Here is a 13,097-nt window from a genome sequence, read left to right as displayed (position 1 = left end):
ACAGGTGTAGAAGCACGGTGGCTAGGAAAAACTCCCTAGAAAGGCCAAAACCTAGGAAGAAACCTAGAGAGGAACCAGGCTATGAGGGGTGGCCAGTCCTCTTCTGTCTGGGCCGGGGGGAGATTATAACAGAACATGGCCAAGATGTTCAAATGTTCATAAATGACCAGCATGGTCAAATAATAATAATAACCACAGTAGTTGTCGAGGGTGCAGCAAGTCAGCACCTCAGGAGTAAATGTCATTTGGCTTTTCATAGCTGATCATTAAGAGTATCTCTATCGCTCCTGCTGTCTCTAGAGAGTTGAAAACAGCAGGTCTGGGACAAGGTAGCACGTCCGGTGAACAGGTCAGGATTCCATAGCCGCAGGCAGAACAGTTAAAACTGGAGCAGCAGCACAGCCAGGTGGACTGGGGACAGCAAGGAGTCATCATGCCAGGTAGTCCTGAGGCATGGTCCTAGGGCTCAGGTCCTCCGAGAGAAATAGAGAATTAGAGAGAGCATACTTAAATTCACACAGGACACCGGATAAGACGAGAGGTACTCCAGATATAACAAACTGACCCTATCCCCCCGACACACTAAATACTGGAGGCTGAGACAGGGGTCAGGAAACACTGTGGCCCCATCCGATGATACCCCCAGACAGGGCCAAACAGGAAGGATATAACCCCACCCACTTTGCCAAAGCACAGACCCCACACAACTAGAGGGATATCTTCAACCACCAACTTACCATCCTGAGACAAGGCCGAGTATAGCCCACAAAGATCTCTGCCACGGCACAACCCAGGGGGGGGGGGGGGGGGGGGGGGGGGGGGGGTCCATATCACTAAGGACATGGCGTCCATATCACTAAGGACATGGCGTCCATATCACTAAGGACATGGCGTCCATATCACTAAGGACTTAACATGGTCCAGAATGCCCAAAAAATTGCCAGACACTCCAGCCACCCAAGCCATGACTGTTCACTCTGCTACCGTCCGGCAAACGGTACCAGAGCATTGGCTCTTGGACCAACAGGCTCTAAGACAGCTTCTACCTCCAAGCCATAAGATCACTAATAACCAGACTGCTAAATAGTCAATTAATGGTACCTGAACTATCTGCACTGACGCTATCTAGCACTGACCCTACGAACACTCACTACACTTTATATACACACCATGTACACACTCACACACTACACTGTCACTCCCTCACACATTCAAACATTACATATGTGCGCACACACACATACTGACACAAACACACACACTTTTGCACTCGTCATTTGCTGCTGCTACGCAGTTCTGTATTTTACGGTTGTTGTTATCGATCGGCATGCCTAGTTAGTTTATTCTGCCGTCATTTACATATCTACCCCAAGTACCTCGTATCCCTGCACATTGATCTGGTACTCCCTGTATGTAGCTCCACATTGATCTGGTACTCCCTGTATGTAGCTCCACATTGATCTGGTACTCCCTGTATGTAGCTCCACATTAATCTGGTACTCCCTGTATGTAGCTCCACATTGATCTGGTACTGGTACTCCCTGTATGTAGCTCCACATTGATCTGGTACTGGTTCTCCCTATATGTGGCTCCACAATGATCTGGTACTGGTACTCCCTGTATGTAGCTCCACATTGATCTGGTAATGGTACTCCCTGTATGTAGCTCCATTCTTGTGTATTTTATTTTGTAAACTCTCTATTGTTGTTCGTAAGCAAGCATTTCACTGTAAAGTCTACCTACACATGTTGTATTCAGGGCATGTGATAAATAACATTTGATTTTGTAGAATATTTACAGTATGATTGATTTATCAAAATGAAGCCTGTTCTATACCAGTAGTAAAGTGACTTGTTATAGCAAGTTGGAGTCAACGTTTGCTGCCATCTGTCATGCTAATATGGATGGGTGAACACGTATTTGTAGATTACTGTAAATATAATCCAGTGTTTCCCCTATAGAGAGACGATGAGGAGCAAGCAGTGGCTGTGCTCTCATTCGTGCCACTGCTCACTCAGATTGCTAGCAATATAAGTTTTAACTTGGCACTCTGATCTTAAAGGGATAGTGCGAGATTTTGGCAATTTAGCCAAACTGGTGTGGCGCCGCTGCTGAATGAATATAGGGGAAACACTGTAATCATGCTACTATCCTGTGCTGACAGGTCATCGACTCATATGATTACACTGAAAATAAGTTCCATTGATATACAGTATAGTTGGACTATTAGACTGCTTAACCAAGTAATCACGTCCATTAAAATCAATAACTGAGTTCCATTTAATGCTTATGGTCAAGTCCTCTAAGACCAGTGCAAAGGACCATATTCCTAAAGGTCTCTGAGTAGGAGTGCTGATCTAGGATCAGTTTTTGCCTTTTACATCATAATGAGTAAGATGACATAGACAGCGGGGACTTGATCCTCTTACTCTGAGACACAGATGTTTGAGTTGTGCATTATAACTCTCACGGTGACTAACAGACTGTTCTCCGCTGTTCCAGGTGCAAGTGCAACGGCCATGCGAGTGAGTGTGTGAAAAACAACGGCTTCGACAAGCCGGTTTGCAACTGCAAGCACAACACAGAGGGTGATGACTGCAATGTGTGCAAGCCGTTCTACAACGACCGTCCCTGGAGGCGAGCTACAGCCAATAACCCTAACGAGTGTCTGGGTAAGTGCTCTCCCAAATGGCACCCTATTCCCTATGTAGTGCGCTACTTTTGACCAGAGTCCTATGGGTCCTGGTCAAAAGTAGTGCACTACATAGAGAATAGGATGTATTTTGGGACACAGCCCAAGAGATGAGTGTCTGCATAAGTCCCATAGCAAGAGATCCTTCCTGTTTCTGTGCAGGCCAGGCCGGGCAGACATTCATATCATACCCCAAATGTGTGACTAATCCTGTTCAGAACAGTCCACACCACACTTCTCACGCCCACACTGCCTCAATCTGCTCCAGGCCACATAATCTGTCTCCTAAAACTAAACTTTGCCAGCAGACCACTTAGGGAAAAGTATGCCTGATATGGAAAATGTGCGAAATGAAATTACCTACCCTTAACTGCAGAGAAGGTTCAGTATAAAATTTGCTTTCAATCAGATTACTATGTAGCTCTACCACCTCCTTCCCCATATACAGTAAGCACCTCTACATTGAACCCATCCATGCATTGTCCTTAAAACTGTATGGGATAAACTAATGGCTAGTTTACCAAAGCCTGGTATGGAAAATGTGCTTTTATCTTTCCCACTCTTAAATCCAGCGGTTTAAAATCACATTAGTCTGTAGTTGTACTGCTCCCTCCCCGTATACACATTCATTGATCCCACCCACACATTGTCCTATACATTTGTATGGGATAAGCTAATATCTACTTTTTCTGGTGGTCCCAGAGTGCAACTGTAATGGCAAGAGTGCAGAGTGCTACTTCGACCCTGAGCTGTACCGTGCCACCGGCCACGGTGGACACTGTCACAACTGTGCCGACAACACTGACGGGCCTAAATGCGAGCGCTGCCTGGACAATCACTACAGAGACCGATCTGGCAACCGCTGCCTGCCCTGCAGCTGCAACTCAGTGGGTGAGTGTCTGGACCATACCATTGCGTATTTACTGTTTCTATTGGGGTAAAAAGAGGGCAGCTTCCCAATTGGTACCCTATTCCCTATATAGTGCACTACTTTTGACAGGAGCCGTACAGTTCACTATTTGGGACATAGGGTGCCATTTGGGTCGCAGACTTACTGTTTCTATTGGGGTAAGAAGATAAGTACAGCATGAAGCCAGGCTTTGTTGTGACTGCCCTTGTCGTTATATTGGATTGAGCAATGAACCACAAGTTTTAATGTATCATTAAATACTTACAGTTTATATTGGCTGTATTGCATTAGTTGAAACCAAGACTGTTCTCAGGGCAAGTCTGTTTGTTTTGACTACAGATGCTACTTTTCATAGCAGGTTAGGAGAATTAGCAAGGCAGGTTAGGAACATGTTATGTGGCAGGTTAGGAGAATTAGGTTAGGGTTGGCTAAAATGCTAAAATTGTCCCAGATGCGACTCGAACATATCTAACTACAACCAGACCTGCCCTGAGAACAGTCTTGGTTTCCACAAATGCGATGCTGCTTTCTATTGGGTAAAATAATATACAGTCTGAAGGCAGTCTGTGTTTTGTAGTGCTGTGGGTTAACATTTTATTGGATTGAGAGACAAAATGCAAGTCTTAATAGGTTAAAGCTGTTGTCACCAGTATGTTAAGTTTCATAATTCCTCTATAACCACATATGCTACCCTTGAAAACCACCGCCAAACAATTGCGACATGGACACCACCAGATCCCATTACAGGCTATTCGAACAAGATTGTCCACATGTTGTGTGAATTGTCTGGGCTGTTTAACAATGATCGTTCACATGTGTGTTGAAATGATGAACTGATGTTGATCTGTGCTTCTTTCTCTCTACTGCCAGGCTCTCTGGCCACTCAGTGTGACAACACAGGGCGCTGCAGCTGTAAACCAGGTGTGATGGGGGACAAGTGTGACCACTGCCAACCTGGCTTCCACACCTTGACCGAAGCAGGCTGCAGGTATAAAACACCAAGCTAATAACTCTTGTTATTTGTGATATTTATATTTGCATTGCTCCAAGTCAAACGTTTTATGACGGTTTGTTCTTGTTTATTTATTGTTCGCTTTTCATGTGTTTATTTGGGAGTGAGATGGAGGCGGTCAATCTTAGGGTGTATCCCAAATGGCATCCTTCTCCCTATATAGTGCACTATATAGGGAATAGGATGCCATTTGGGATGTAGTTGTGTGCCAGGCCAGCAATGGTCCTTTTAGATAAACAGGCTCGCAGCAGGCTTGCTTTAGAATAGATAGTGGTTATCAGACCCATGCTGTTTATGTGAATGGCTGTTCTTCTCCCTTCCCCTCCCCCACCCCTCTTCTCTCCAGACCCTGCTCCTGTAACCCTTCTGGAAGCACACAGGAGTGTGATGTCCAGACAGGCCGTTGCCAGTGCAAGGACAACGTGGAGGGCTTCAACTGTGACAGGTCAGTGTCAGACCCACTCGCTCTCTCCGCCACAGGGATTAATTACACAGACACACAGTGTAACACACACACACACACACACACACACACACACACACACAGAGGCACAGTACACACATAAACATTATTTCCTTATACTGAAAATACACTCTAATAAGGTGGATTTTCAGTTAGGATTGTCTTTGTCTGGGAATTGTTGAATGTTGATGGGTTTTGAATGAAACAGGGTTACGAAAGACTGTCACTTTGGCAGTGAAATATGAGTTAGCTCCATTCCGCTAGTGCAACACAGTTTACGGTATTGTTCATTGGGAAGGGAAACTGTTAAAGATTCATGGCAGCATTTCAGCTCATCTTCTGTTATGACATTTTGAGGTTAAACCACAGAGGTTTAAAAGCAGTCCCTGACACACAGAAACACAGATACACACAGGAGAGTACCTCTCTCTCTCAATGAAAGAATGCTCTGTATGTGTGTAAAATGGAATTAGACAGGCAGTATGACTCCCCTCGCAGCGAAGGAGACAAAATAACCCATAGATAGCTCACTCCTCCCCACTGAGACCGACTGGCAGCCAGGCCTTCTATGGCTTCTCCCAAGTCCGGCCACCCAGCCAGTCACCACTACCTTGTCTGCTGCCTGCCTGAGACACTCTTCTCTCTGCCTTTGTGCAATGGCCACCACCTAACCCCGGCTCCACAGACACTGGTGGGTGTAACATTCCTCCCAGCCTCCCAGATGGGCCACAGATGGTACGAATAATCCCCCCACTATGGATTTGTCCCAAATGGCACCCTATTACTTAAATGGGGCCTGGTCAAAAGTAGTGCACTATATAGGGAATAGGGTGCCATTTTGGACGCATTCAGTTTGTCAGATGCTGCATGGTCACTCACAACAAGTGGCTGAAATTACAGACCGTTTGCCTGTCTGCCTTTTTGAAGACCGCAGTTTCACAGTCTACTAAATTGCTGTTCTCCCAAAGGCTGTCATTCACTTAAGGTGTCAGCGCATTTTACTTGAAAGGCAATATGGGACTCATTATAGAATATAGCCTACGCCTCAAACTGTATGTCAATACTTTCACATTTCCAAGCCTAAAGCCATATTTTAACTCAGTTTCATACAGTTAACTTTGTTTTCATATAATGAAATTAATTATTACAGTATATGGGGCGGCAGGTAGCCTAGTGGTTCGAGCGTTGGGCCAGTAACTGAAAGGATGCTAGATCGAATCCCAGAGCTGACAAGGTAAAAATCTGTCGTTCTGCCCCTGAACAAGACAGTTCACCCACTGTTCCCCGGTAGGCCGTCATTGTAATAAGAATTTGTTCTTAATTAACTGACTTGCCTAGTTAAATAAAAAACTATGAAAAATATATATGTTGACTTTATCTCATATTTGCAGATAGACTTACCCATGCTCATATAATTTATGTAAGTTGATGTTAAATGGCTAATGTGGTTTATTTCAGGTGTAAGCTGGGCTACTTCAACCTGGACCCCCAGAACCCGCAGGGTTGCACTCTGTGCTTCTGCTTCCAACACTCCTCTGTGTGTGACAGCGCTGAAGGTTACAGCATCGACACTGTTTCCTCCACCTTCGACAAAGGTGAGCCCATACACACCTTTCCATTATGGGCTCAGACCAGGCTTATTTACTAATAAAAAAGAAGCTGAAGTAAGTTTATAGAAATATTCAGGAAGTATGCAAATATCACTGTTTAGATTAGGATCATTCAGAGGTAGTTGTGATGTAAAGATATGCCTTGATAGAATTAAATGTAACATACATGAAACCTGTTCCTAGATGATGAGCAGTGGACAGCCCAGCAGCGTGACGGCTCCAGTGTTTCAGTCCAGTGGTCTGCTGGTGGAGAGGAGATTTCCCTCATCTCTGAGGACTACTTCCCCATGTACTTTGTGGCTCCAGGTACTGTGTAACTGACACTAACTCAAATACTTTTCTTGAGAAAGAGGGACTTTTATTTTTAAACTATTGTGGTGAAGAAGACTTCATTGGAGTGAGCCTAACAAGTATTTTCTTATCTCGTTACTGTAGAGAGGTTCCTGGGCAATCAGCTGCTGAGCTACGGCCAGAACCTCACCCTGAACTTCCGGGTGGACAGGAGAGACACACGCCTTTCAGCTGAAGATGTGGTTCTGGAGGGGGCTGGCCTCAGAGTGGCTGTGCCTCTCATTGCTCAGGGAAATGCCTATCCTGGGGAGAACATGCAGACATTTGTGTTCAGGTTGGTGGAAATCATGCAGCCATAACCTACAGATGTGTATACTGTAGAATACCAGCACAACAAAAGTAAATCATTTGTAATATGAAAGTTGACTTTTTACCGTCTATTCTGTGGTAATAACATAATTTTGAAATTGTCACATTAGAAAGCAAATGCATAAATGTGTCTTATCTGATGTTGTGAATGCCCCTCTTTTTTTCTGTTAGGCTCCACGACAGCACAGACTACCCCTGGAGGCCCACCCTCCCTCAGTCTGAGTTCCAGAAGCTCCTACACAATCTGACATCCATCAAGATCCGTGGCACCTACAGCGAGAGAAGTATGCATCCACTCATCCGCCCCGCCTCACCTCATTTCACAATGTAAACCATACATCCTGGTTCAGGGCCTGTATTCATAAAGGATCTCAGAGTAGGAGTACTGATCTATGATCATGTTTCCCCTGTACATAAAGGGCAGAAAACGGATCCTAGATCAGCACTCCTACTTAGAGATGCTTCATGAATATGGGCCCAAGCCTACAGTAGTATCTGTAGGATTGGACCATGACAAGCTTGGGAGTTAGTTAGGTCAAGCGAACTGATACGCTTGGATTTCATATGCTTTTAACAGTTCTGAGGACATCTCTCAGCTAATCACAGAGAGGATGTTGAAACTCCAACCTAGTCATAATATTAGTGCTCAGGTTAAGGCTGAATCTTTCTCATTTCCCCTAAAGACACTACATGGTGATGATTTCCCCTGTTATTGAGGTCATCAGATCCTCTCCGAACAAATATCAAGATAACTCTAAGGGCAAAAACATAGTAATAGTCACTTAGCTCAATACTTTAGACATTACCAATTGAGCCTAATCAATGCAATGAAAATAGAAAGCTGGGAGACAAGAATGTTGGTGGTCTGTGTCTTTGATTCCATGTCAACATTTCGGCCTAGGGGCCTTTTTCAAGACATGATGCAGACATCTAATCAATGCTCATCGTTCCCCAGGTGCTGGCTACCTTGACGATGTAATGCTGATCACGGCGAGGAAAGGTCCCGGGACCCCGGCCCGCTGGGTAGAGAAGTGTACCTGCCCTCAGGGCTACATGGGACAGCATTGTGAGAACTGCGCCCTGGGATACAGGAGGAACAGACCAGACCTGGGGGCCTTCAGTTCCTGTGACGCCTGCAACTGTAACGGACACAGTGACACGTGCAACCCCGACACAGGTCAGGGAGATGACAATGAGTGGCTGACACCCTAATGGCGCCCAATTCCCTATATAGTGCACTACTGTAGAGCAGGGCCCATAGGGAAACAACAAGGAGTAGAGACTGGAGACGAGTCTTCAATCATCACATGACTGGTTGGGTATATGTCTCAGCCAGGAGCCATGCAGTACACCTGGGGTTCTATCTGCTATGTCTAAATGTGTCTGTTTGGAACAGTGGATGGTTCAACATTTAAAAGTCCTTGTTATCTTAGAGTGGAACAGAACATGGAGTAACAGATCACACCAACATCAGCCAGTAATAACACTCTGCTATAAAGATATTTGTGGTTGGTTTAAAACATGACTGATAGGATGTCATTGTAAATAAGAATGTATCTTAACTGACTTGCCTAGTTAAATAAAGTTTCAATAAAATAGGCAGCCTACTCTCTCCTCATCTACTATAAAAAGGTGTCTGGATATAAAATAGTGGGCCCCTTAAACGCTCATCGGTCTTAGACTCCCCCCTGGTGGTGGCTAGGGGAAGAGAAGGGAAAGGGGATAGCTAGTCAGTTGCGTAACGGAATGCATTCACCCGAAGTGTGTCTTCCGCGCTTAACCCAACCCCTCTTAATCAGAGACATGACGTGTGTGTTTGATGTCTGTTTGAAGGGATGTGTGACTGCCAACACAACACAGCTGGTCTCAGTTGTGAGAGGTGTGAAGACGGTTCCTATGGAGACTCCACTGTGGGGAGTTCCAGCGACTGCAAGCCCTGCCCCTGCCCCGGAGGATCCACTTGTGCTGTCGTTCCCAAGACCAAGGAGGTTGTCTGCACCAACTGTCCCACAGGAACCACAGGTAATATTTAAAGAGAGATTGTGATTAAAAAAACAAAAAACGCATGTAAATAATCTGTGGTGGAAACTTTGCAGATTTATAGATTAGAACCAAATCAACTGTTAGGCATAGTCTGTGGGTAGTTTTGAAAGTGTCAAACACTGGTTGAATTATTTACTATTTATCACAATTCAAGACTGTTTATAAAAATAAAATGAAAACATATTTATACTGTGGATCAACTGAGACCAAAGTCTCATTTGCAGTAGAGCCTGTTTTTTAATACAAACATACAACATATGCATAAATACACAGACACAAGACATACTCATTAAGAAAAAAAAAATCACAATTAACATTTAAAAGATCAGAAATATATTTTTTTAATTGTGTAAGAGGCACGAGAACATCCATTCTAATAGTTTTGTGTAAATTGTTTCACATGTAGGGTGCAGCATAACTGTAGGTGCATTTTCCGATCTGTGTAGAAACTGGGTGGGATCTGAAGTGTAATTCATCAACCTAGTTTTAGAATGAGTCATTCGATAAGAGTTTAGAGATGTCAAATACATTGGATGTTTTTGCATTAACGCTTTATAGATAAATAACATAAAATTCTGCTCTCTTCTGGCGGCTAAAGAGGCCCAAAACTACTTCTAGATATAAGGAATAGTGTTAAGTTTTGAAACCAGAGCCAGTAATGAACCTTGGGGCACAACAATATACAGCAACCAAGGGTTTAAAGTGTGGATGCTGCAACATGCATGTAAATAACATCCCCATATTCCCATACAGACATAAAGGTGACCTGGACCATTTTCTTTCTATTAACAGACTTTGATTCCATTGCGTTTATTGTATGTACCTATTTCTCAATTCAGTTCAGGAGTTGTATGTATGGCAGCTTTTATTAGATATTCAAATATATTCATTATCACGTAATCCAAACTATGAATTGCATCTTTCCCCAGGCAAGCGCTGTGAGCTGTGTGACGACGGTTTCTTCGGAGACCCCCTGGGTGAGAACGAGCCGGTGAGGGTGTGTCGGGCCTGTAAGTGTAGCGACAACATCGACCCCAACGCTGTGGGCAACTGTGACCGAGAGACCGGGGAGTGCCTCAAGTGTATCTACAACACAGATGGCTTCTTCTGCGATCGCTGCAAAGAGGGCTTCTATGGAAGCCCTCTGGCCACCAACCCCAACGACAAGTGCAAACGTAAGATGAGAAAATGACGTGTGTGTGTGTACAGTTGAGTTCCACATACTGACTGATGTGTTCATCTGTGATAATGGGTCTCTCTCTATTCCATTCTATCCTGTGTACTGTTGAGTTCCACATACTATACAGAGATGACTGATGCTTGCAGTGGTAGTCATGGGTTTCTCTTCTCTCCTGTCCCCAGCCTGCTCCTGCTCTCCGTACGGCACAGTGGACAGACAAACCAGCTGTCTACAGGTCACAGGCCAGTGCCCGTGTCTCGCCCACGTCACCAACAGGGACTGCAGCGCCTGTGAGCCTGGCTTCTTCAACCTGCAGAGCGGAACAGGTTGCGTACGGTCAGTACCCACTCTGTAGACCTTCACTTTTTACACCTCAATATCCAGCTTTTAGTAGAAGTATTTCTGAGTAATTAATAAGGTACTCCCTTGTAGAAAAGCCATAGAAATGTATCATCTTTTTTTGGTTTGTGATTTGTCACATTCAATACAAAAATAAAGACCAATAAACATGAATAATTATTAAAATTAATAATTATCTTACTAGAAATGGTGGTCTGTTATATGAAGCTTTAGCTGTTTGATTGTGTTCATGGCTATGTTTCAATAGCTAAGTTGTAGTATGCCTTGATTTTATTTTGTTGTCGTGACAGATGCACCTGCAATCCTATTGGGTCCACCAATGGTCAGTGTGACATCAGCTCCGGTCAGTGTGAATGCCAGCCCGGCGTCACCGGTCTGCGCTGTGAACGCTGCGAGGTCAACTTCTTTGGATTCGGATTGTCTGGCTGCAAACGTATGGCTACCATACTTTTCCTCCTTTCTCTATCCTCGACCATTGTGATTAAACTCTTGTAACATTTCATATTATGGCGTGCAGATGTGCATTACTATATCACGTGTGGAGTTTGTGTCTGATGGGAAGAGAATATCATTCTGACTTGAATATTCCCCTCTGTATTTGTCATTGTAGCTTTTCAAACCTCCACTCTGGAATCACACATGTTTTACGAGCCTTTTTAATTGATCTGTTTCTCTTCTTCCTCTACTTCAGCGTGCGACTGCGACCCAGAGGGCTCCTCCACGACCCAGTGTAAGGACGATGGCCGCTGCGAGTGCAGCCCAGGCTTTGTAGGAGCCAGGTGTGACATGTGTGAGGAGAACTACTTCTACAACCGCTCTACTCTTGGCTGCCAGCAGTGTCCAGCTTGTTACTCTCTCATCAGAGACAAGGTACAGACTCTTGGTGTTGTTTTCGTCAGTTAATTATTTGTGTTAATAAAGTTGAGTTCTAGCACACCGTCTCTCCTCCTTCCTTTCCTGTCTCTCTTCACTGTCTTTGTCCAAATATTTTAAAACTATATTTAATTAAGTTGTGTGCTTGACATGTCTGTATAGCTGCATAGGCAACCACACTAACCCTTATGGTTTTACACTTACATAGGTGAACCAGCAGAGACAGAAGCTGCATGACCTGCAGAATTTGATTGACAACCTGGGCTCTACGTCGGAGGCTGTCAGTGACAAGGCCTTTGAGGACCGTCTAAAGCAGGCAGAGAAAGCCATCATGGACCTGCTGGAGGAGGCTCAGACCAGCAAAGGTACAGGACTCTAAATATGTCCATTTTAAAAAATATATGTATATATTTTAAAGAAGGTCTTGCTTGAAACAACTAGAATTAGACAAGAAAGGCCCTTATTTCAATTTTTAAAGAACTATTCGGCATAATTAACTTGAAAGAATGCTGTTCTATCCCAGAAGAGTTAAATCAAATGATTCAGGAATGTTAGTTGTGAATGCTCTTTTCAGTTATGTAGTGTGGTGGTATCCATTAAACCTTGTCCCAGGTGCTGGATCAGAGAGGACTATGTGAAATGTACTTTTATTTACTTCTTAATCTATATTTTCAGATGTAGACAAAGGCCTGCTGGAGCGCCTGGGAAACCTGAACAACACGCTGACCACTCAGTGGAACCGTCTGCAGAACATCAGGAGCGGTGTGGACGACACGGGAACCCAGACCGACAAGGCCCGCAACCGGGTCCGAGACGCTGAGAACCTGGTCGACCGTGCCCGCGAGGAACTGGATAAGGCCAAGGACGCCATCAGCAAACTGGTCGGTCATCCCCTAATGATCATTTTGAGAAATGTATTTGTTTTATACAATATTCATCCAATGTTCTACCATGTATGATCAGTTTCTATAATGAAAGTTATCTTTTTGGTGTCATGTTGCTAGGATAATAATGTCCATTCTAGGGATTCTATATGTAATTGTATTGCTCCAGGTGTTCAGGAAGATACTTGGAGCTGTATAATTACATATAGAATCCATAGAATGGACATCAGCATCCAACAGCAACATAACAAAAAAATTAACGCTTTCATTCTAAAAACGGATCATATTTGGTAAAATATTGTATATAACAAATAATTATATTATGAAGGGTAGGATCTCGATGCTTTGAGCACCATGTTATTTGTCTATTTTTGTTGTACAGACCCCCGGTTCATATTTGGTCCCGTAGC

At 44.1% G+C, this 13,097-nt stretch overlaps 1 protein-coding gene across 1 annotated transcript in view; it reads left to right on the top strand.

The window, feature by feature from the left end:
- The window catches only part of LOC110530303 (laminin subunit gamma-1), a 77,629-nt gene that overhangs the window by 45,834 nt on the left and 18,698 nt on the right, over positions 1-13,097 (top strand). Inside the window, exons 4-19 of the mRNA XM_021613226.2 lie at positions 2,503-2,672; positions 3,395-3,583; positions 4,473-4,590; positions 4,961-5,059; positions 6,536-6,672; positions 6,871-6,993; positions 7,123-7,312; positions 7,519-7,631; positions 8,303-8,524; positions 9,181-9,369; positions 10,320-10,565; positions 10,753-10,906; positions 11,221-11,363; positions 11,622-11,800; positions 12,012-12,168; positions 12,479-12,684. Of these exons, the coding sequence (XP_021468901.2) occupies positions 2,503-2,672; positions 3,395-3,583; positions 4,473-4,590; positions 4,961-5,059; positions 6,536-6,672; positions 6,871-6,993; positions 7,123-7,312; positions 7,519-7,631; positions 8,303-8,524; positions 9,181-9,369; positions 10,320-10,565; positions 10,753-10,906; positions 11,221-11,363; positions 11,622-11,800; positions 12,012-12,168; positions 12,479-12,684 (2,635 nt within the window). The remainder of the gene's footprint in view (positions 1-2,502; positions 2,673-3,394; positions 3,584-4,472; positions 4,591-4,960; positions 5,060-6,535; positions 6,673-6,870; positions 6,994-7,122; positions 7,313-7,518; positions 7,632-8,302; positions 8,525-9,180; positions 9,370-10,319; positions 10,566-10,752; positions 10,907-11,220; positions 11,364-11,621; positions 11,801-12,011; positions 12,169-12,478; positions 12,685-13,097) is intronic.

The sequence above is a fragment of the Oncorhynchus mykiss genome, chromosome 8 (genome assembly GCF_013265735.2).
Source record: "Oncorhynchus mykiss isolate Arlee chromosome 8, USDA_OmykA_1.1, whole genome shotgun sequence".
In the NCBI taxonomy this organism is placed as follows: Eukaryota; Metazoa; Chordata; class Actinopteri; order Salmoniformes; family Salmonidae; genus Oncorhynchus; species Oncorhynchus mykiss.
This window is presented reverse-complemented; position numbering and strand designations above follow the sequence as displayed.